Source organism: Chiloscyllium plagiosum, unplaced genomic scaffold, assembly GCF_037043375.1.
Source record: "Chiloscyllium plagiosum isolate Xiang-an unplaced genomic scaffold, Cpla_swu_hap1 HiC_scaffold_28, whole genome shotgun sequence".
Taxonomy (NCBI): Eukaryota; Metazoa; Chordata; class Chondrichthyes; order Orectolobiformes; family Hemiscylliidae; genus Chiloscyllium; species Chiloscyllium plagiosum.
Window position 1 is genome coordinate 33,944,544 of NW_028270166.1, and position 25,062 is coordinate 33,969,605.

Genomic DNA, 25,062 nt, shown 5'->3' on the forward strand with positions numbered 1-25,062 from the left:
GGTAAAGTCCATGGTGATGTGGTTTATGTTTCAGTACCTCCATCAGGTTTCTGGCTTGCAACATCATTGAAGATCACAAGATCACAAAAGTGGGACTGGCAAATAGCCCAAGCCTCTCCTTAACATGTGTGCGGCCTTTAACATAACTGATCACACCATCATTTCCAATGCTTCTCTACTGGCATCCAGCTGGGAATGTACTCACTAAATTCCATTCTTATCGAATTGAATCCAGGAAATCACCTGCACTGACTTCTGTTCCCACTCTCTAACTTTGGCTCAGTCCAATTTTTCATTTACGTGCTGCTAGCAACATTGTTCAAAGACGCAGCCTTAATTTCCATATATACATGTATGAGATCCAATTCTACCTCTCCACCTCCACTATCTCTAAATTGTCAGATTGCTTATCTGTGATGGATAAATAGGGATTTCCTCTGATTAAATATTGTGAAGACTGAAGGCATTTCTTTGGTTCTTGCTGCCACCAATTCGCTCGCCAATGACTCCTCCTCTCATCCTGGTGACTGTCTGAGACTAAATCAGACTGTTTGCATGTATGATACATCTGATATCAAGATGAGCTTCCATCAGCACCAGTGATCCTTCTGAGCTGTGCGACCACTGTTACTTGGATGTCCCATGCATGCTGATGAAATGGCTTTTTTGATCTCAGAGGTCAGCACACAGGAAAATAATCAGAAGGAGCATTGATTGGCATCATTTATAAAACCCCCATTTCAATTTCTGCATCTCTCTATCTCACTTTCATCCTTCAAAGCCCTCCTTAAAAGTTACCTGTTTAATTAATTAGCCTTCTGCCCTTGTATCTCCTCATGTAGTTTGGTGCCATATTTTATTTTGTGATGTGCAGTTCATTAGGTTTTTTTTATACTTGAGATAATAAATGCAAACTTTTGTTGTATATGGGCAGTGGATAAGATAAAAGACATTATGCACAAGTCAAGTATGGGGCATGGTGAGGACGTTAAATGGTGGGGATAGCATCTGTGATGTGGTGGATTACATCAAGGCTATGGGAGGAATAGGATCAATCAGTAGATGACTATTCTCATATTTCTCTTCTTGCACTCAGCTGTCATATTAATTGTTACAAAATTCAATATCATTCCAAATTTTAATTGTTTTGTCTAGGTCAAGGGTGGAAACTCCTCAAAGCTTCTCTTTAACTGTGTTGACCTTGATGATAATGACTGGTATGTCTGTAGGGTTCACTGTGGAACCCAGTATTCATATTCCAAATGGGTCCAAATCCGAGTTGCCAGCAGTCCAACAACAGGTAGGTTCAAAATTTTCTGGGGGCAGAGTTTCCACAATGGGGAAATTGTGTGGAATCTTCCAGTCCGAAAGGCAGCAAGTCTGATAGCATCCCAGAATCCCTCTGCCCAAATCATGTTCTGATTAGGAAAGCCCAAGGTCAACCTTCTTGCCCATCGCCAGTTGACGCCCTTGGGTGATCTAATAATGACCACTTAAGGATTAGTTAAGTTCCTAATCCTGCCAGGGTTTCAATTACTGAAAATGTGTTGCTGGAAAAGCGCAGCAGGTCAGGCAGCATCCAAGGAACAGGAGAATCGACGTTTTGGGCATAAGCCCTTCTTCAGGAAACGTCCTTATGCCCGAAACGTCGATTCTCCTGTTCCTTGGATGCTGCCTGACCTGCTGCGCTTTTCAAGCAACACATTTTCAGCTCTGATCTCCAGCATCTGCAGCCCTCACCTTCTCCTCGAGGGTTTCAATTACCCCAGTTCCAGTTGAGACGATAAAGAGTTGGCCCCCATGACTGGTAAACCAGTGCAGGCAGGCTGCTAATTGGTGGAGTGGCATTTCCTTCAGTCTGCACTAATTTGTGCATAGTTGAGGGGAGTGGATACAAATCACTATGTGGCCACTGTGAGCCACCTTTTCCCTTGCTTCCAACTTCTCTGCTCCTCTCTCCACAATCCCCAATCCCTGAAACACAATCCTCCTAAAAAGACACTTGCCCGACCTCTTGGTCTTCATGATGTTGGCTGACCTCCCGTAACAGCCATGGCCTTCTCAAATGTGCTGCCAAGTACAAGAGGTACCAGCCTCTCATTGGCAGGATTTCCTGCCCCGGGGATGTGATTTTGGAGAGAGGTCCACAACTGCCGTCAAAAGTGCCCATTTGGAGGAAGATACATTGGGGCTTTCTCTGAAAAATCAGGTCAGGTGTCTCACTACCTTTTGAGCAAGCAAACAAGACACCTGATGAAAACAAAAGATTCCACCCAATGTATCAAAAATATACTTGAAATTTTTCTGGCTAGGTTCCATTTTCATTTCCATTAAAATTCTTTTCCATAATCAAAAGTTAAATCTTCCATCAGGCAGCATTAAAGACGGTAATTTTTTTCCATTACTTAGAAGGTCTTGATGCATTTATCTATTGAAACTTGAGACCATTTTATTTAGACAACTGAAAATTGGTTTATCACCAAAAATAAACATTTTAATAAGTGTTCCCAATTCTTTACCTGTGAGCAATTTAATGTAAAGGCAAATTAAATAAAAACTAAACTAAAACATTTATTAATTAATTCCATTGACATATATTAAGTTTTGTTGTACATTAATTATCATTTCACAGAAAACGCTTTCTTTTTTTATAGATATTTTTATTAGAAATTTAACATTTTTACAAGTTTACAAAAATAAACAAAACTCTCAAGTACAAACATTGATATACAATCAAATCTTAAATAAATAATAACCAAAATTTAACAAAAGAAAAATACTGAGAAAGAAAAAAAATAGAACTCAATTAACTACTAATCTAACCTACAACTAACCAGAGTATATAATTAAGTCTCTTACATTATTCAAATAAGAGAAAGAAAAAAAAACCCAATGGATAACACAGAAATTGGGTAGTCAGATACATGCTCGGAATGTGTTAACATCAAATGTAACAAAACCTGTATTCGTGCGGGATTCCTCTCCCAAGGGGCCCCGGACCAGCCGGATTCGTAATCTCAATTAAATAAAAGCCCTTGTTAGGATAGCCGGAATATCTGTATTCATATAATTCAAGAAGGGCTGCCATATTTTATGAAATAATTCGGTCTTTCGGTGCACCATATTTGTAAGGAAGTCAAGGGAAATACATTCCATAATTAATCTGTGCCAATTTGAAAGTCCAGGGGGGCCCTCAGCCACCTGGTTTACCAAAATATTTTTCCTTGCACAGAAAGAGAGAATAGAAAATAATCTCTTCCCATGCATATCCAGGGAGGGTAAGTTCGAAAAGCCCAAAAGGAGAGACACAGGGTCCACTTTAATTTCCGCTCCTAAAATTTCTGTCAGGGTACTTTAGTCCAGTATCTACGAATCTTATGACAGGTCGATAGGCAATGTATAAAAGTGCCCACCTCTATTTTACATTTGGGACACATTTGAGATGCTCCTGCCTTAAATTTTGCCAATCGATCTGGTGCTATATGGGCCCTATGAAGTATCTTCAGCTGGATAGCCTAAGTTCTGTTACAGATGGTGATTCTTCTGGCATTTTCCCAAATGTCATTCCACGTTTCTATAGAGATTTCTAGTCCCAAATCCTGATCCCATGTTTTAAGCAGATTGTCCATATCTCCCGATACTTCATCATGTAGTAAATGATAAATAGCACTGACGGAAGATACCCCCATTGGTCGTAGTACTCTACATTCTCTATCTGATTTATAAAGACTATCTAATAACGTAGTCTTCTTCTGTATATAATCTCGAATTTTGAATTATCGAAAGAGGTCTCCATTAGGTAATCCGAATTTCTGACGCAGCTGTTCAAAAGACATCAGGACCCCATCTTTAAATAGGTCCCCTACACATGAGATACCCCTGGATCCCCGGAGTTTAAAAGTGGCACCTGTAAACCCCGGTTGGAATCCCCATGCTCCCACTATCGGCGCATAGAGGGATGTTTTATGTGAGTTGCCCTCATTTTGCCTCATTATATTCCAAGCTTTAATTTTGTTTAGTATTATAGGGTTTTTACAGTGATCCGTAATGATTTTCCTCTTGTCTGAAAATAAAAGGTTAAAAAGTGGGCATTTTACTTGAGAAGCCTCGATGTCCAGCCAGATTGATTGCGGATCAGACAAGACCCAATCAGCTATGTAACCTAATAGGAAACTTAACTAATATTTCCTAAAATCTGGGAAGTCCAATCCTCCCCTTGCCTGTGGAAGCTGTAGCTTCTTTAGCTTAATGAGGGGCCGTCTATGAGAAAACGCTTTCAAATGTACTTGCCATGTCTGTCTCTCAAGTAAGCAAACTCAATTTGAAGAGCCTTTCCAAACTAGCACAATTGTTGCAATCTCACAATGTTGACCAGCCATGGCCAACTTTATGCACAAGGCCTATTTTGATCAAATTTAAATATCGAACCTCTGTAAAAGATGGTGGAAAGCAAAAGTGTGATTGGTTTTAGGCATTAAATCATGCCCGGGATTTACGCATTGATTGTCAGATTCGTTTCAAGTTGAACTGGAATTGTGCACAACGCGGTGAAAATATTGTGATTTCCCCCCTACAATGATGTGCAAACAGAGAGAAAGTTTTTCTCATTGGGTAAATGTTGTACCTGATGTGGTGCATGGAGGTTCCTAGTTTTGGTGCCTGCCTGTTGCTGATTTAGTTGATTTCAGTAAGAGTAAAAGATCGTTCTCCCTTTAAGAAACCGTGAAGTGACTACACCACCTGTGATAGCTGCTTGCTATTCTTAGCTCTGCTGGTTCCTTCCTCTTTTCCATATCCTGTATCTAGATGCTGTCATTTTCCATCAGAGTTGCTACCTGCTTCTTTAAACTTGAAATCCACTCTTTCCAACACATGGTTGCTTGATATATCTTATCATTGAAGTTTGTTCCTAAGAGTTTCCAAAGGGATTCTAAGGTACTTTGACAGGGGATAGGAACCCGAGGGCTCATTAAAATTAGATAGAAGTAAAACTGGTAATAGAGAGTAGAAAAGTGGCAAATACAATTAGAAAGCAGGAAAATGAAGGCAATATTCAATTAAGCTTGAATGTGCAATAATGTCAAAATGATAAAATTATGGGCACTCTGGCTGCATGCAACATTCCTAACAAGATAGAGGATTTAAAGGCACAAACAGTGGTAAACAAGTAGGTACAGTTGCCATTATGGAAACATGGTTGCAGGCTGACCAAGACTGGGAATGGAAAATTCAATGTTTAGGAAAGACAGACAAAAAGTAAAACAGGTGGCGATGGACTTGACTCCATAGCTAGAAAACGGCATTGCAGCAAACCCTGAGGAAACTACACAAAGCTGGTGAAATGAACAAGACAGACCTCCAAACAATGAAACCTGAAGTATCCAATTTTTATACAGATTTATGCCCCATTTATACAGATTACCAAAGGTACGTAAACAAGGCCCCCCCCCCCTCAGACCCATAGTCTCAATTCCTGGCACACCAACATACAGACTAGCAAAGGAACTGCAACACAAACTGAAACACCTAGTAGAAGACGCAATCCATTCCATCCACTCGACCCAGGAATTCCCGAACATCATCAAAGACACCAAGGTAGAGGACGATGAGATCATGGTTTTCTTCAATGTGACTGCCTTATTCACATCAATAAACATTACCCGAGCCAAAGAAAGACTGGCTTCACTGCTAAACGAACCAAGGACACAAACCTGACAGCACCAATTCCATCAGCAAGGACAGCATCCTCAAACTATTTAGACCTGTGCCTCACAACCCACTTTACCTCCAACAACAAGATCTACAAACAAATCAATGGTTCCTATGGGATCACCAATACCAGGACTTTTAGCAGAAGCAGTTATGCAGAGGTTAGAATGAACAGCCCTTCCCACGATCCAGCCCAAGTTTTGGGTCCGGAATTTGGATGACACCTTTGTCATCACAAAATGCAATTAGAAGAAACCCACAAACACATAAACAACATCCCTATCGGTATAAAGTTCACCAAAGTGGAAGAGAACAACATCAGACTCCCCTTCCTAGACATCATGGTAGAGCACAAAGCCAATGGAGTGCTGCACATCAGCGTTTACAGGAAAGCCAGACACACTGACCAGATACTCAACTACAGGAGCATCCATCCCAACTCCCATGAACAGAGCTGCATCAGGACATTATTTAAATGAGCCACAACACACTGCAGCACCCAGGAACTATGAGAAGCCGAAGAAAACCATCTATACAATGTATTCAAGAACAACGAGTACCCAATAAGCGCAGTCCACTGATTCCTGCACAACAAACCTAACAGGAAGACACAACGCGCCCAGAGACTCGGGCCACCCCCATACATCAAAGATATCTCAGAGATGATGACCAGACTACTCCAGCCCCTAGGTATCATGGTAGCCCACAACCTACCACCGCACTGAAACAGCACCTGATGAATTTAAAGGACCCCGTACCAACAATGAGCAAAATGAACAAATATTCAAAATACCCTGCAATGACTGCAACAAACATTAAATTGGGCAAATGGGCAGGAAGCTGGTCACCAGGATACATGAGCACCAACTAGCCACAAAAAGACATGACCAACTATCACTGGTATCCATACACACAGACAAAGAGGGACATCAGTTTGACTGGGACATACATCCATCCTGGGACAGGCTAAACAAAAACATACACGGGAATTCCTAGAGGCCTGGCATTCAAACTGGAACTGCATTAACAAACATATTGATTTGGACCCCATTTACCAACCTCTCAGAAACAGAACCGGAAATAATATCACCCACCACAACAACCTGAGACAGATAAATATCAAGTGGGACTGAATACCTAACACTTCACTGGCGGCTCACTGATGACGTTACTTAGCATGGTGATGAAACCTCTGACAACAAACCCACCAGCTCAGCCTGATCCATGACCTGAGCTACAAATCTCCAAACTCCCAAACATCTAGTGTTATTTAATAAAAAAGGGTAAAGTAATAATATTGTTGTAAAACAGCCTTTTGGAATGAGTTACCAAAATTGATAGAATTTTACACTTAAGTTTGAAAGTGAGGTAGATCAATCTGAAACCAGTGTGCTGATTTTGAACATAACATAAGATGAAGGTAATAAAAACAAATTGGCTGAGGTGACTTGGAAAAACACATTAAAGGGTATGCAATAGGCAATGTGTATTCTGTAAAGATTATTACATTTTATAGTAACTATATATTTCTTCAAGGCATCAAAATCCGAAAAAGCCAGATAAGTGTGGCTAACAAAGAAGGTTGAGGATTGTATAAGTTTAAAATGAAAGGCCTATAAAGTTCCAAGAAATAGTAGTAAACCTGAGGATAGGGAGTATTCCAGAGTATGGCCAAAGAGGATCAAGAAACTGATAAAGTAATAGAGAATAGTATATGAATATAAATTAGCAAAAATCATAAAAATAGACTGTACCTTCTGTAGATACAAAATAAAGAAATGTATGGCTAAGACAAATGTGTGTCCATTACAGACAGACTTAGGAGAATTCATAATGTAGAACACGGAAATGGCAGAGGAGTTAAATGGTTACTTTGTGTCTGGCTTCACTGAGGACGTTAAAAGAAATCTCCCAGAATTAGTCATCTTACTCGGGACAATGAGGAATTGAAAAAGATTAGTGTTAGCAAGAAATTATTGCAAATATTAGTGAGACTGAAGGTTGATATTCCCCACAAAATGGTATTCTACATCCCAGAATGTTGTAAGAGGTAACGAATGTGATAATGGCTGCATTGGTGACCAAATGGTTTCCTGCAGATTAGAATATGATAAATGTCAACTTACTATTTAAGAAGGGAGGGAGAGGAAAAACAAGGAACTGCAGACCTGTTCACCTTACATCAGTAGTAGATAATTTGTTGATCTTTTATAAAGAATGTAATAAATGAAAACTTGGATAATAATAATTATATTAGTCACAATCAATATGGATTTATGAATGGGGAATCACATTTGACAAATGTGTTGGGGTTTTTTTCAGGAAGTGACTAATAGAATTGATAAAGTGGAGTTGGTGAACATTGTATTCTTGGATTTTACAAAAAGCTTTTGATAAAATCCCCCACAGGAAGTTAGTTGGCAAAATTAAAATACGTGAGATAAGAAGTAATGTACTGGTATAAATTAAGGATTGGCTGACAAACAGAAAACAGGAATAGCAGGTCATTTTCACATTGGCAGGCTGTGACTACCAGAGGACCACAAAGATTAGTCCTTGGGACCCAAGCAATATATATATAAGAGCGCTTATCATGTATGATTTGAGTACAAAAATAGCAAAGGCTTGCTTCAATTGCATAGAACCTTGGTTAGACCGTACCTGAAGGACTGTATACAATTTTGGTCCCCTTGCCATGAAAAAGATAATATTGGCATTGAGGGAGTACAAGGAAGCTTCACCAGATTTCTTCCCATGATGGTAGGACTGTCCCATGAAGTGAAATTAGGCAAACCAGGCCTACATTCTCTAGATTTTGGAAGAATGAGGCATGATCTCATCAAAACCTAAAAATACTTAAAAGGACAGGTAAACATCAGATGTTTACCTTGGTTGGAAAGTGTAGACGAGAGAATATTTTCAAAATAATTGGGAAGCCACTTAAACCAAGATGCAACCTTTTTTTTAACTCAGAAATTGTGAATTTTGGAATTCTTTATCAAAGAGGGCTGTGGAAACTCAGTCACAGAGTAAGTTTCAGGTAGAGATTGATAGATATCTTATTATCAATGACATAAAAGGATATGGAGATGGTGTAACAAAAAGACGTTGAAGTGGGTGATTGGCTGTGATTGCATAAATAACAGAGCAGGCTGAAAAGGGCTGAATGGCCTGCTACTGTTTTCCTGTTCCCATGCCTATGTATGTACACAGCTGTCACTTTCTAAATGTCTGTTCAAGCCAAATGAAATTAGGTGTTAGATCAGTATTAATCAATGGTTCTGGAAATGTGTTGCTGGAAAAGCGCAGCAGGTCAGGCAGCATCCAGGGAACAGGAGAATCGACGTTTCGGGCATAAGCCCTTCTTCAGGAAACATCGATTCTCCTGTTCCCTGGATGCTGCCTGACCTGCTGCGCTTTTCCAGCAACACATTTCCAGCTCTGATCTCCAGCATCTGCAGACCTCACTTTCTCCTTAATCGATGGTTCATCAGTTCTAGAAGGCACCTTTGTTCTTCTCAGTAGGTAGCAAGAACAAGACTGCTCTGAGTTAGATACTACCATTGGCGTGCAGTACCTGGACTTAAGGACATCAAAGTGAATGAGAATTATCACTAGTGAATGGAAGGATCCTTTTAATGAGCTTCGGGTGAGACTGGGATCGGACTTGATTAGATATCCTGCTAAATCATATAAAATGTTTGGGATTAGGGCGTTTTGGAAGAGAGATCATACCCCACATGAAACCAACAGTCTGGTCAGCATTCACACCTTTCTCAGCCAGTGACCACAGGGTTCTGACCAGTACACTGGCTGACCAGTACAGCCAGTGACGACAGGGTTCTCAGCCAGTGACCACAGGGTTCTAATTGTGATCAGAAGCAGGCAGAGTGACCCTCACTTCACGCATTGAGACCAGTTGTAGCAGCCCCTGCTCCTTTCACAAACATGGGAAAATCAACCAACACAAAACGGATGAGGTATCCAGCCCAGAGCCTTCTGACATGTGTGGCTGAGTAACAAAGTGAGCGGTGCTTCTCCCTGCTAGCTCAGCAACATTGTCTGATGTCTGATTTAGGAGAGATTGAGCACAGTTAATCTGTCATCTCCCTTCACAATGGAATCTTTCTTTAGCTTTTCCTGCAGCAGGTGGAGTTTGCTTGTCTTTGAGCAGGGTGCACATTATGGTGCAGCCCAGCTCCCTGACCCTGAAGGAAGGGGATACCATGGTTCTTCCATGTTACGCCATTGGTGAACCTCCACCAAAGTACCAGTGGTTTCGGAACAACCGGATACTGCCTGAGGCAAATGAACCATATCTGAAGGTTAGTGATCATTTTCTGGTGACTGGTTATGTTGTCAATGTATGACTCAGATAGAGGGGAGACTTTTCTCAAGAATTACAGCAATAAATTCCTCTGCTGCCGCATTGCCTGAACTGAGCTATTATTCAACTCATTCATTAATTGTTGAAACAGCAACTTATATTTAATTTGAACCTTTAGCGGAGTAAAAGATCACAAGGCACTCCACAGGAGTGTTGTCAAATAAGATATAGCAGTGAGACACATAGAGATGTGAAGGCAGTCAGACCAAGACTTGGACAAATAAATAGGTTTTAAGAAGCATCTTAAAGGTGAAAGGTAATGTGGACCAGCTTTAAAAGGAAAATTTAGAGCCTAGGGAGCTGAGGGCACTGCCACCAGTGGTAAAGTGATTAAAACCAGGGATACCACAGAGACCAGAAATAGAGGATATCTCAAAGGATTGACAGGTTTAGATGGTTATAGAGGGCAAGGCCAGGGAGCAAGCCTAAAAAAGGATTTTAAAATCAAGGTTATTTAGCCAAAGCAGGTCAGAGAGAGCAAGATGATGGCTGAACAGGATATGGTGTGAATTCTAAACAGAAAATCAGCACGTCTTGACAATATTTGTGGAGAAAGAAACAGGTAACATTTCAAATCCAACATGACTCTTCAGCAAGAGTAAAGTTGGATGACTTCACATTTACAAAGAGCAGATAATTGGACGCTGACATATTGGAATAGTCAAATCCCGAGAAAACAAAGGAGAAATAAGTGTTTCAGCAGCCACGGTATAGAGCTGGGTAGCGCTGGACAACACTGATGCTGTGTTTTCAGATGACGTTGACAAGTAGAAGCATGTAAATGAGAAGTAGGATAGGACCAAGAATAAATTTTGAGGCGATATCAGACATAATGATGCAGGAGTGGAAAGCAAAGCCATTTCAGGTGATTCTTTGGCTTTGATGGATTGTCAGGTGAATGCAGTCCCCTCCAGATGGCCAACAGTGTGAAGGTGATAGAGGAGGACAGTATGGTCAACCATATCAAAACAATGAGGAAGGATACGATTGTTAGAGCTATGTAAAGTGTCATGTGTGACTTTGATAAGGGTAGATCAATAAGGTCAGAAACCTCAGAGGAAAGAATCAGACATTGAGTTCACAGTAAGATGGGAATAGATTTGGAAAGTAACAACATGTTTAAGAACTTTTGACCAGAAAGAGATTGTACATAGGATGGTAGTTCACAAAGGCAAAAGAGTCTGTTTTATCATTGACTAGTCATGCACCAATATGTTGCCAGCACTAATTATGCTGACATATTGGAAAACAAGAGGCATCCATTAGATCCAAAAACCTAATTGCCTTAATCCATCTTCTCACCAGGTACACTTTCACCCAACTACTCATCTTTATACAAGGTTCCTTCAACCCACCTTCTCACCAGATTCCTCAATCTCTCTCTTCTCTTCTTTCAGAAATATATCAAATTATATCGTACCCCTCCATCTATATCGTTATCAATATATTCCATAGTAATGTATTTCACAGCCTGATACTTTTGAGTGAAAAATTCATTGAACTCTCTCTCTCTCTAACTTATCTCTACTTGATCCATGTGTTCGTATAGAATTACACAGTAACCTTCTATGTGCTACCCTGTCAGATGCCTTCTGAAAATTCAAGTAAAGTACACCCCCTTTATCCACACCACAAAGTTAATCCTTTAAAGAATTTCAGTTTGTTAAGCAAGATTTCCCTTTTTTGAAACCATGTTGACTGTACTCAATTATTTTGAGATTTCCCAATTGCCCATCAATTCTAACACCTTCCCCATGACAAATGTCAACCTAACTGGTCTATAATTTCCTGTTTTCTGCCTCCCTTTTTTCTAGAATAGAGCATTACATTTGGTATAGTTAGATCCACAATGGTGTTAGGGAGGGAGTTCCAGGAGTTTGGCCCAGCAACACTGAAGGGAAAGGCAATATATTTTCAGGTCAGGATGGTGAGTGACATGAAGAGAGACTGCGATGAGAGTGACCAACTTGAATGCAAGATTGAAAACCTGAGGCTCCTGGGAAAGTTGTAACTTTTTGTTGGCGATCTTATATGTCTTGGACCTCAGTACTGTAAGCTGCTTTGTATGACTAGCTCCATGTTATAGTTCAATGGATAGTCATAGGATAGCCACTTTCCATGGGAAGGAGTTGGGGTAAACTTCTGATTAACTGAACTGGTTCTCTGCCATTATAGTGGACTGACTGCCTGAAAGAACATGACCAATGGTGGCATCAATAATTAAACAGGCAAATGTGTACTGTACTTACTTCCTTCTTATTAACTTTAAACCTAGATTAATGGAGTTACAACTGCTGACCGTGGAGAATATTGCTGTCATGTGTTCAATCTTTATCACGAGGCCTGGAGCAAGATTGTTACTGTGGAGATAGGTATGTTCAACACAATTACAATAAATCACGGCATATAATTTGACCTGTTGTGTAAGATGGCCCCATTTTTCAGCTTCAAAAATAATATTTTGCCTATACTCAGAATATAATTCAATCCTCTTTTTCAGCCACAACATATACACTCACTTTAGTAGGTGTCCTCTGTCTTTTATCCACACAAGTGCATTTTTCACATGTAATTAGGCTCAGGGATCAAGCAGTGATAGACGTTGTATTGTGAAGATACATAGATATTTAAGACATGCCCTCTCTTTGCGTTGGACACTATTGACATTCTAAAATGGTGACAACTCATTACCATACTGTTTGAAAACGAGAATTTTGACCAAGCCTTTAGTCACCAATCCTAACATCTTTCCTTGCCTTGGTTTGTTTTTTGTCTGAATAGCTTTCTGTGTGATACCTCTGAATGAAACTGATGTTGGGTTTGTATTTACTGGTGTCATTTTGGTGTTGGAGTTTTGCTGGAACTCATAGGACAGCAGAGTGGCTCAGTGGTCAGCACTGCTGCCTCACACTGCCAGTTCACTTCCATACTTGGTATGTGATTAATGCCTTCAAGGCCACATTTACTGCACTGGTTGCCCTGAGAAATGACAATTGGCAGCTCAGCTCCATTGGGCTGGATGGCTGGTATCCAATGCAGAGTGTCAACAACAGCACAAGTTCAATTCTCAAACTGGCTGAGGTCACCATGAAGGTGCCACCTTTTGCCTTTGGCCTCGGCTGAGGCATGGTGAACCTTTTGGTTGAACCATCACCAGTTGTATCTGTCTGAGAGAGGGACCTTAGACAATGGCGACTTTACCTTTAGTCACATCCTGAGAACTGATTATATTATGAAAAACATTTCTTAAAATCAAATTTGACCTCAGAGTCTTTGGATTCTGTGTGGCACAGTTTAGTATTTGATGCTGCACTTAATGGGGAAATAATAACATTTTAATGTTGATTGGAAAAAATCAAATCTCTTTCACTATCAGCTTAACGCCTGAATGAAATTTGTGATCTTCATGTTGAGATTGTTTGTAGTTACTGTACTTACTTTCACCACCATCATGTCAGTGTTTATTTGAGAATGTTTTATTTTAACATAATCTTCATTGTTGTCTGCATTTACCAATGTCACAAATTCTTCTTTATCCTTTAAGGACCTAATACATCCTTCAATGGGGCATTTTTCATGGGCACTGATGAAGGTAATGGCTTTACTCACCTAATATTTTGTTGCCAGTTTCTCATCACATGTTGCTCATCTGGAACTGCCATGCTCACTGACCAGATAGTATCTCCCAGAATCACAGGGTCTCCAAATTAAGCGTTTTATTTTTGTGTGTAAATTCCTTCATAGCCTCATACGTCCCACAATTACAAAGTAATTTCATTGCAGAGGGAGGCCATTTGGCCCATTGTGTCTGCACCAGCTCTCCAAATGAGCTCTTCACGTAGTGCCATTCTCCTGCCTCCTCCCCATTAGTGTAACAAATCTCCTGTCAATCCTCTCTTCTTCAAGGAAAATATTACTAACTTCTCTATTCTATCCTCATAAGAATGGTTCCTTATATCTGGAATCATTCTTGTAAATTTCTTCTCCACTTTCTCCAATGCAGTCACATCCTTCCTAGAGTGTGGAGATCAGAACTGGGCACTGTACAGCAGCTGAGATCTAATTAGTGTCTTACACAATATCAACATAACCTCTTTACTCTTATACTCTTAAGTACCTATGAATAAAGCTTCAGAAATTATCTCTATGTTCTTTCTACAAAAATGAGTCACTTTGCATTTCTCAGTATTAAACATCATCAGCTACCTGTTCACCCAATCTACCAACTTCATAATGTGCTTTTGAAATTCAATGTTATGCTTCTCATAGATTGGAAAACTTCCAAGTTTAGCACCATCTGCAAATTTTGAAATTGTGTTCTGTACACAAAGGTCAATATTATTAATATGAAACAGGAAGAACAAGGGTCCCCAGACTGAACCTAGGGAACTCTATTACAAGTCTGAAAGATATCCATTAACGTTATTCTGTTTCCTGCTAATTTATAGCCTGCTGCTACTGTCACCTGTATTCCATGGTCTGTTGTGTACTGAATACCTTTAGATGTCAGTGAACGCCATGTCAACAGTATTGCCCTCATCAGCTCTCTCTGCTGCCTCTTCATAAAAATTCCAGCAAGTTAGTTTTCTCCTAATTTTCCCCTAAGAAATGGATACTGACTTTAATCAACCTGTATCTGTCCACGTAACTATTTCCCTTAACCAGCTGAGAACATCTGGAGTGGTCAAAGTTAAAATTCACACAACACCAGGTTATAGTCCAAAAGGTTTATTTAGAAGTACAAGATTTTGGAGCACTGCACCTTACTGGGGCAGGAGGAGCAGCACTCTGAAAGCTTGTACTTCTGAATAAACCTGTTGGACTATAACCTGGTGTTGTGTGATTCTTAATTTAATTTTGTACATCTAAACTCTTTTGCCCAACCATTGGCAGAAATGCCTTCAGATCTCCAAGCTCTGAAATGCTTCCCAAATTTTTAACTCACTTTTCTGTTTGAAAACGAGAATTTTGACCAAACCTTTAGTCACCAATCCTAACATCTTTCCTTGCCTTGGTTTGTTTTTGTCTGAATAGCTTTCTGTGTGATACCTCTGAGTAATACTGATGTTGGGTTTGTATTTACTGGTGTCATTTTGCTGTTGGAGTTTTGCTGGAACTAATAGGACAGCAGAGTGGCTCAGTGGTCAGCACTGCTGCCTCACACTGCCAGGATCCCAGGTTTGATTCCACCCTCGGGATTCTCACCATGTCAGTGGGTTTCCTCCAGTTTGGCTGGTTTCCTCCCACAGTCTAAAGATGTGCAGTTTAGCTGGATTGACCATGCTAAGTTGCTCATTGTTTCCAGGTATGTGCAGGCTAGGTGGATTAGCCATGGGAAATGCAGGGTTACCAGGATAGGGTAGGGGGGTAGGTTTAGGTGGAATGCATTTCAGAGGGTCAGTGTGGACTCGATGGGCCAAATGGCCTGCTTACATCTTGTAGGGATTCAACGAAAATTAACATAAGGCGAATTGTAAATCAGCCATTCACACTGTTAAGCACATGAATAACTGAAATAACATCTTTGTGTGAAAACATGTAGGGCAGCACAGGAGTGAAACGTGATGGAACAGAGCATTGAGGAGATGGAATGGGACAGACTGAGATAACGTAGGTACTGGAGTTGGCCTGGGTTAGACAGGAATGAAGTAAGTCAAAGATAAGGTTGGGATGGGGCTGGAACAGAAAGTTGGAGGGAGCATATTATTGAACAGGGTGGGAATCAGATAAGGTGGGAAAAGCGGTTGTTTTAAAGTTTTGAAGTTTGTTTTACTGAGAAGAAATCTGTTTGAAAATCTCAATAATGAAAGTTACTCAATGAAAGTGGGAAACATAGGATCAGAATTTAGGTCCAATCTTAACATTTACTGCACAGCTTCCACCAAACCAAAGCATGGTCTTAAAATGATTCCGGTTAGTAAGGGTCTGACCATCAGTCAGCGTCTGAATCCGGACAGTCTGATCCCTGGTCAGTGATGACCCATTTTCTTGCACTGTTTTCAGTAAAAGATTAGTTTATTTTGTGTTAATTTCCTCACAGGTTCCAGTCCAGGAACACAGCTGAACGCTTTCCATTGGCCTGTCGAGTTCTATGGTAAACTTGTACAGTTTTCAAATCAGATTCATATTTTATTGCCATAAAGTTCATTGCTCACTAATTATTGGGTAAACCTGGATGGTGGGATTCAACAGAATATTGGACCTTGGCAACACTGAGCCTGATCCTGTCACACAAATGGCTACTGGTCAGTAGGCCCTTGGATAGTTGTTTGAGTCTTACCACCAGGACTGTTCCTGAGGAGTGGCTGCAATAGGAAGTCATAGAGATCTGCAGCACAGAAAAGGTCCTTTGATCCAAAGAGTCAATGCTAGTCAAAAATATGCACTTTCCTGTTCCAGTCCCATTTTCTAGCACCTTGCCCATTGCCCACTGTACCTTGGTGTACAAGTAGGCAATGGGCCAGTACTGACAGGTGCACACCTAAATATTTCTTTGGAAGTGGCTACACTGGGCACAGCCTCAGGCTTAGATGGATGAAGAAATGGGACACCACAGGAAAAACACTAAAGGGTTAACATCGTCAACCAACCCCCACTATAAATACAAGGACTGATTTTTAAAAAAAGGGCTTGAAGCAACTTATAGTTAATGAGGTGCATTTCTCTTTGACATCTAATCATTGTTGTATTGTTAGAGACATGACAGCCAATTGGCCAGCAGCAATATTCCACAACCAGCAGTGTGATAGTAACCAAATCACATCATTTTTTGTGATGTTGATTATAATATCAGTTTTTGGCTGGAACTCCAGGGTGAACTTCATTCTCGAACCTGACCCATGCTGTACCTGACCTGAAAATGTTCAATGCTGACACTGAAAGCCTGAAGTGTTGTACTGCTGATTCTGATCAGCCTCATTACAGACAGTACAGACAGTACAAATGGTCACTCACTCCTTGTTTCTTTCAGCAACAGACAAGGTGGCTCTGCTGATGGGGAACATGAATTACTTACATCACAAGCAGTTGAAGGCTCCAATGGTGGATGTGCATGAGCTTACAAACCTCCTTCGTCAGCTCGACTTCAAGGTTGTGTCCCTCCTCGACCTCACCAGACTCGAGATGCACAGAGCTGTCAATGAATTCTTGTTACTTCTTGACAAGGGAGTTTATGGTACCGACAAATTAATGCTTCCAAATCCGATTCAACTAAATTCCCTCTTCACAAAAGTTTAACTGCAAATTCTTTCCCTTGAAGATAGACACAGTTCCATGGACCCTGGAGCATTCCAGTTAGTTAAAAGGTGGCTCAATGGTTAGCACTGCTGCCTCACAGCACCAGAGGCCTAGGTTAAATTCTAGCCTCGGGCAACTGTCTGTATGGAGTTTGCATATTCTCCCAGTATCTGTGTGGGTTTCCTCTCAGTCGAAAGATGGGCAGGTAGGTGGAAAGGCCATACTAAATTGCCCCATAGTGTCCAGGTTTGTGTCGGCCAGGTGGGTTAACCTTGGTAAATGCGGGCTACAGGGATAGGTGAGGGGGTGCATCTGGATGGGATGCTGTACACAGGGACGTTGCAGACTTGATAGGCCAAGTGGTCTCTGTGTACCCTGTGAGAATGCTATGATTCTAGCTCTTCATTCCTGGAGTGTTGCCCGAGTATTTTATCATGCAGGAGAAAGTGAGGTCTGCAGATGCTGGAGACCAGAGCTGAAAATGTGTTGCTGGAGAAGCGCAGCAGGTCAGGCAGCATCCAGGGAACAGGAGAATCGATATTTCGGGCATAAGCCCTTCTTCATGCAGGCAAACTGATTCCTGTTCTCAACCTGTGCTCACACCTTTACTTTTTAAAAAGAATTGTTGGATAGTGATCCTATGCTTCTTAATTGAGTGCTGTAGTACTGTATATTGTTTTGAATATTCTGAAGTTTAATTCTCAGAGCCAGTTGTGATAAACAGGCTGTGTCATTTGGTAGTGACTTTTGTCATAAGAGCTCCTGGGTTCAGTTCCCCAATTTATTGCGTTTCCAGGGCATATGATTAAGCTCCAGGGGTGAGGAGGGATGAACTGGCTCCCTTTCTTTATTCATCCATCCCCTCATTGGTCTCAATGAAGTTAATTTAAAAGTGGGATGTGGATTTCTCCCTCCCCCAGACCCAAATTAATTTATGTTTTAAAATGAGCCAGTTTAACCAGGCTTTCTTGTGTTAATATATTAGTTAATGAATGGGAGAAGAAATAGTAATGCAATACACATAGATTAAAAATGAGAGGTGAGTCCAAAAAAGATAAAAGTCTTTTAAAAAGATGCAAATCAGTCTTTGAGTTTGTGTAGATTAGACAATGGGGTGTTGTGGCTTTGAAAGTCAGCTGCATAGCTTTGCCCTATTTCCTTTAGACTGCAGTTTCATTTGCATCCTGGCTTCTAGCAAAGAGAGATTTTATTTATTTTTATCTACAACGCAGGGACGACAAGGAGCTTTCTCTGCTACAATCCTCAGTACACACCTTAGTCTACATGCGTACATGTAAACTGGCTTTTAAGTGTGTTTTTGTGAATTCTTTAAAGGGGAGAACACAAAGATACCTCATTCCTAGACTGTAAGCTTTTCTCCCATCTGAGAAAACTCACAGGAGATTTCAGTTCAGTTTGCAAGGCATTTCTCCCTTTGAAGTCTTTCTCATTGTAACTTCCCTCACATCTGTCAGACATTACTCAGAATGTATATTCTCAGCCATTTTTGCCTGTACATCCTCTTTATAAAAACACGTTATAAGGAAAAGTTCATTATGTCTGAGGGTGATCCTGGTGTTATGGTCCTGAAACCCTCTTTCTCTCTAGTTGCTGTGAGTCCTGAGGTGACTAAACAGTCCAATGTCTTATTCAGACACCCTGACATGGGTGGGGGTGGAAGGCTGTTTAGTCACCTCAGGGTTTTGAAACCCTCCCACTGCTGTTGATGCTAGCCTTTCACCTGGCCTGTTGGGAATATTCAAATACGCAACATTTTATTGATACTTATACATGTTGGGTGGCCTTGGGCGAGGGATTGCTATGGGTCAGTGGGGAGGTTACTTTGTCTCAATGGGGGACTTTGAGAAAATCTTTCCTTTGGTCTCCTTGTAACTGCTTGCTGTGACAGAGTTTGCAATAGAAAACTTGTTTTTGGAGTTTTGTGTCAGGCATACGGACTGTGCAGCCTATCCAATGCAGCTGATAGACAGTAACCAGGACCTTAATGCTGGGAATGTTGTCCTGATATTGATATGCTTATCCCTGTCATTGAGTATGCAGAGGTGTTGCTGGTGCTATTACTGCGGTATTTGGTGTATACTTTCAACCCGAGCTGGAAGGCTGATAACACTGCTACCTTGTAGACCATGAGCTTGCTGCTGGGTTTGAGATCCTAGTCAGAAACACTCTCTTCCTCAGACAACGGTGCTGACACACTAGCAGGGAGTCTGTCTTGGTGCAGGATAGTGAAGGTGGCTGTGACACAAGATGTCTGTGCTATTGGGAGAAAGTAAGGACTGCAGATCAGAGTCAAAAAGTGTGGTGCTGGAAAAGCACAACTGGTCAGGCAACATCCGAGGAGCAGGAGAGTCGACGTTTCGAGCATAAGCTCTGCCTGACCAACTGTGCTTTGCCAGCACCACACTTTTTGAGTCTGTACTATTGGCAAAGGAATAGGATAGACAGTAGACAATAGGTGCAGGAGTAGGTCATTCTGCCCTTCGAGACAGCGCCGCCATTCATTATGATCATGGCTGATCCTCCTCAATCAGTATCCTGTTCCTGCCTTATCCCCATAACCCTTGATTCCACTATCCTTAAGAGCTCTATCCAACTCTTTCTTGAAATGTGATGGAGGGACTTTGTATGACTTCGAGGGTGGTGTGAGAGGAGTTGGTGTTTCATATGGGTCTGTGCAATGAGGGATTCAGTTGGGTGGGACACAGGTTATGTATCATTTAAGGAGTTTCAGGCAGTCTTTTGTTGGGGGTGTTTTGGGTGTGGCAGAAGAGGTCTATTTTGTTGGAGAGCTTAGTTCAGTATTTCTGAGATCTGAAAAGATCATGAGATCTGTTGTGTGATTGATGGGGGATTAATTGGGTGTGACACATTATGCCCTGTTGCTGGGGAAAGGTGAGGCATTAGAGGGTGATAAAAGGTGTCCTTGTTGTGGGGAAATTGGCTGTGAACCCAGGGGACTGTTTATTCTTATGGAGAGAAACTGACCTTGTGGCTTTCTCCTCAGGTTTGCTTTATTATGCTGGCCATGGATACGAAAACTATGGGAACAGCTTCATGGTTCCAATTGATGCTCCAGGTTCCTTCACATCCGAACACTGCTTGTGTGTCCAGAACATTCTACAGCTGATGCAGGAGAAGCAAACTGGGCTAAACGTCTTCCTCCTTGACATGTGTCGCAAAAGGTGCAGGAAAGAAGAAATTGTTTCTTAGAATCCCTCTGCTAAACTTCTCTATGTTCAGCAGCACTGGGGAATGGTGCAGCTACTCAGGGCAAATACATGCTGGGATAGACAGAGTAGACAATGTCCCATGAAACACTTCCAGGGCAGATGTGATACAGATTTGATCAGTGCTTCGCAAACCTTTCCCCTGTGTATCACCATGTTATTGCCTCAGACTTCCTGAGGCCCTGAAGTGAACATGTTTGGGGGGTTTTATGAGAATGCCTGAGCAGGTGGTTTGAGAAAGGTGGGGAGGGGGAACCTGAACACCCACCATTTCACAGGCCTTTTTTCACAGCCACATTTGGGCTTCAAAGAGCTTAAAAACACAATCATTTTCAGGAGCCTGCGGTTCTCTTACAGCTCATCCTGTGGCCTCCCAGGTACAGTTGTTGTGATGCCCATGAGGAATTGGCTGGGGAATATGCCTGAAGTGCAAAGACGTTTTATTTCCCTATCACAAATATCACCTTGATCAACATAAACCTCAAAGAAAGATAAACCAACTTCAGGCATACTGCTACAGGAAATAAAATCAGAAAATACTAGAAATACTCGCCCAATAAGACAACACCCTCAGCAAAAGCAAGTTAACGTTTCAGGCTGACGACCTTTCATTGGAACTGGAAGATGTGACAAATGAGCAGACTTTTAATCAGATAGAGTTAGGAGAAAGATGTTTGGGATGATGGCCTATGAGGAAGACAGAGGGAGGACAGCAATGATTGAAAAGAACAAAGACAGATGACCATGAGAGGTCAGAAGACAGGAATGATTAAAATAGAAAACGGATGATGGTGCAATACAAACTGGGGCTGATAATAGAGATCTGTGAATAAGAACTTTTTTTATAACTTTTCCTTTTCAGGAACATGCATGATGAAATCATTCCGCAAATGGAAGCCTTGAGAGTCACTGCAAATATTGTCTATGGTTATGCCACGTAAGCAGTAATTCTTTGCCCTCTTTAATTTTAGCCAATCTAATTTTATAATTGTGTACAGTTTTGCTTCTTAGACATATAGCAGTATCAGGCTCTACTTGTCAAAGGGCCTTTCACAAACTCAAGACATTCCTAACTGTTTTATGGGTAATACTTTTTGAAGTCTGGTTACTGATCGTGTGCTTAGCAAGATTCAAACTTCGATAATCTGTTCGACTGATGTCCTGTTTGTAGCTTTATTTCAGGCACCAATGCAGCTGGTGATCCTATCTCCAGCACCAGTGCTGCTGGTGGTCCTACCCAAGTACCAGTACTGCCAGTGGTCCTAGCACAGGCACCAGTGAAGGTGGTGGCCGTATACCAGTCACCAGTGAAGGTGGTAGGTCTAAGCCAGTCACCAATGAAGGTGGGTGGTCCTATCTCCTATATGAGTATATGTGGTGGTCCTATCTTGCACAGCAGTGCAGATGGTAACCCTAACCCAGGCGCCAGATCAGGTGGTAGTCCTATTTTGTGTGCATGAAGTGGTCCTATCACCAACACCAGTGCATATGGTGGCCCTATCCCAGATGCCATGGAAGCTGGTAGTCCTGTTTCAGTCACTCGTGCATATGGTCATCTATCTCAGACACCAGAACAGGTGGTGTTTATATCTCAGACACCAGGGCAGGTGGTGTTTTTATCTCCGACACCAGGACAGTGGTGTTTCTATCTCAGATGCCAGGACAGGTGGTGTTTCTATCTCAGACACCAGGGCAAGTGGTGTTTCTATCTCAGACACCAGGGCAGGTGGTGTTTCTATCTCAGACATCAGTGCAGATGGTGTTTCTATCTCAGACACCAGGGCAGGTGATGTTTCTATCTCAGACACCAGGACATGTGGCGTTTCTATCTCAAACACCAGGACAGGTGGTGTTTCTATCTCAGATGCCAGGACAGGTGGTGTTTCTATCTCAGACACCCGTGCAGATGGTGTTTCTATCTCAGATGCCTGGACAGGTGGTGTTTTTATTTCAGACACCAGGACAGCTGGTGTTTTTGTCTCAGACACCAGGACAGGTGGTGTTTCTATCTCAGACAATAGGGCAGTTTGTGTTTCTGTCACAGACACCTGAGCATGTGTTGTTTCTATCTCAGACACCAGGGCAGGTGGTGTTTCTATCTCTGACACCAGGACAGCTGGTGTTTTTATCTCAGACATCAGGACACGTGGGGTTTCTATCTCTGATGCCAGGACAGGTGGTGTTTCTATCTCAGACAATAGGGCAGTTGGTGTTTCTGTCACAGTCACCAGGGCAAGTGGTGTTTCCGTCTCAGACACCAGGACAGGTGGTGTTTCTATCTCAGATGCCAGGACAGGTGGTGTTTCTATCTCAGACCCAGTGAAGGTGGTGTTTCTGTCTCAGACACCCGTGCAGATGGTGTTTCTATCTCAGACACCAGGGTATGTGGTGTTTTTATCTCAGACACCAGGACAGGTGGTGTTTCTATCTCAGGCACCTGGGCATGTGTTGTTTCTAAATCAGACACCAGGGCAGGTGGTGTTTCTATCTCTGACAACAGGACAGCTGGTGTTTTTATCTCAGACACCTGGACAGGTGGTGTTTCTATCTCAGACACCTGGGCAGGTGGTGTTTCTGTCTCAGACACCAGAACAGGTGGTGTTTCTGCCTCAGACGCCAGGACAGCTGGTGTTTTTATCTCAGACACCAGGACTGGTGGTGTTTCTGTCTCAGACACCAGAACACGTGGTGTTTTTATCTCAGACATCAGGGCACGTTGGGTTTCTGTCTCAGAGACCAGAACAGGTGGTGTTTCTGCCTCAGACGCCAGGACAGCTGGTGTTTTTATCTCAGACACCAGGACTGGTGGTGTTTCTGTCTCAGACACCAGAACACGTGGTGTTTTTATCTCAGACATCAGGGCACGTTGGGTTTCTGTCTCAGAGACCAGGGTATGTGGTGTTTTTATCTCAGACACCAGGACAGGTGGTGTTTCTATCTCAGGCACCTGAGCATGTGTTGTTTCTAAATCAGACACCAGGGCAGGTGGTGTTTCTATCTCTGACAACAGGACAGCTGGTGTTTTTATCTCAGACACCTGGACAGGTGGTGTTTCTATCTCAGACACCTGGGCAGGTGGTGTTTCTGTCTCAGACACCAGAACAGGTGGTGTTTCTGCCTCAGACGCCAGGACAGCTGGTGTTTTTATCTCAGACACCAGGACTGGTGGTGTTTCTGTCTCAGACACCAGAACACGTGGTGTTTTTATCTCAGACATCAGGGCACGTTGGGTTTCTGTCTCAGAGACCAGGGCAGGTGGTGTTTCTATCTCAGACACCTGGGCAAGTGGTGTTTCTATCTCAGACACCAGGGCAAGTGGTGTTTCTGTCTCAGACACCAGGACAGGTGGTGTTTCTATCTCAGACACCAGGGCAGGTGGTGTTTTTATCTCCGACACCAGGACAGTGGTGTTTCTATCTCAGATGCCAGGACAGGTGGTGTTTCTGTCTCAGACACCAGGGCAAGTGGTGTTTCTATCTCAGACACCAGGGCAGGTGGTGTTTCTATCTCAGACATCAGTGCAGATGGTGTTTCTATCTCAGACACCAGGGCAGGTGATGTTTCTATCTCAGACACCAGGACATGTGGCGTTTCTATCTCAAACACCAGGACAGGTGGTGTTTCTATCTCAGATGCCAGGACAGGTAGTGTTTCTATCTCAGACACCCGTGCAGATGGTGTTTCTATCTCAGATGCCTGGACAGGTGGTGTTTTTATCTCAGACACCAGGACAGCTGGTGTTTTTGTCTCAGACACCAGGACAGGTGGTGTTTCTATCTCAGACAATAGGGCAGTTTGTGTTTCTGTCACAGACACCTGAGCATGTGTTGTTTCTATCTCAGACACCTGGGCAGGTGGTGTTTCTATCTCTGACACCAGGACAGCTGGTGTTTTTATCTCAGACATCAGGACACGTGGGGTTTCTATCTCTGATGCCAGGACAGGTGGTGTTTCTATCTCAGACAATAGGGCAGTTGGTGTTTCTGTCACAGTCACCAGGGCAAGTGGTGTTTCCGTCTCAGACACCAGGACAGGTGGTGTTTCTATCTCAGATGCCAGGACAGGTGGTGTTTCTATCTCAGACCCAGTGAAGGTGGTGTTTCTGTCTCAGACACCCATGCAGATGGTGTTTCTATCTCAGACACCAGGGCATGTGGTGTTTCTATCTCAGATGCCTGGACCGGTGGTGTTTTTATCTCAGACACCAGGACAGGTGGTGTTTCTATCTCAGGCACCTGGGCATGTGTTGTTTCTAAATCAGACACCAGGGCAGGTGGTGTTTCTATCTCTGACAACAGGACAGCTGGTGTTTTTATCTCAGACACCTGGACAGGTGGTGTTTCTATCTCAGACACCTGGGCAGGTGGTGTTTCTATCTCAGACACCTGGGCAGGTGGTGTTTCTATCTCAAACACCTGGACAGATTGTGTTTCTATCTCTTACACCTGGACAGGTTGTGTTTCTGTCTCAGACACCAGGGCA

General features: G+C 42.2%; 1 protein-coding gene across 8 annotated transcripts in view; it reads left to right on the forward strand.

The window, feature by feature from the left end:
- The window catches only part of malt2 (MALT paracaspase 2), an 80,313-nt gene that overhangs the window by 7,642 nt on the left and 47,609 nt on the right, over window positions 1–25,062 (forward strand). For all 8 annotated transcript variants that reach the window (XR_015751858.1, XR_015751859.1, XR_015751857.1 and 5 more), the window contains exons 5-12: window positions 1,156–1,300; window positions 9,844–10,034; window positions 12,372–12,468; window positions 13,641–13,688; window positions 16,137–16,190; window positions 17,067–17,270; window positions 20,358–20,535; window positions 21,443–21,517. Coding sequence is in view for 3 of the 8 variants with exons in the window: in XM_087976107.1 (XP_087832233.1) it covers window positions 1,156–1,300; window positions 9,844–10,034; window positions 12,372–12,468; window positions 13,641–13,688; window positions 16,137–16,190; window positions 17,067–17,270; window positions 20,358–20,535; window positions 21,443–21,517 (992 nt within the window). In the remaining 5 variants the exon portion in view is untranslated. The remainder of the gene's footprint in view (window positions 1–1,155; window positions 1,301–9,843; window positions 10,035–12,371; window positions 12,469–13,640; window positions 13,689–16,136; window positions 16,191–17,066; window positions 17,271–20,357; window positions 20,536–21,442; window positions 21,518–25,062) is intronic.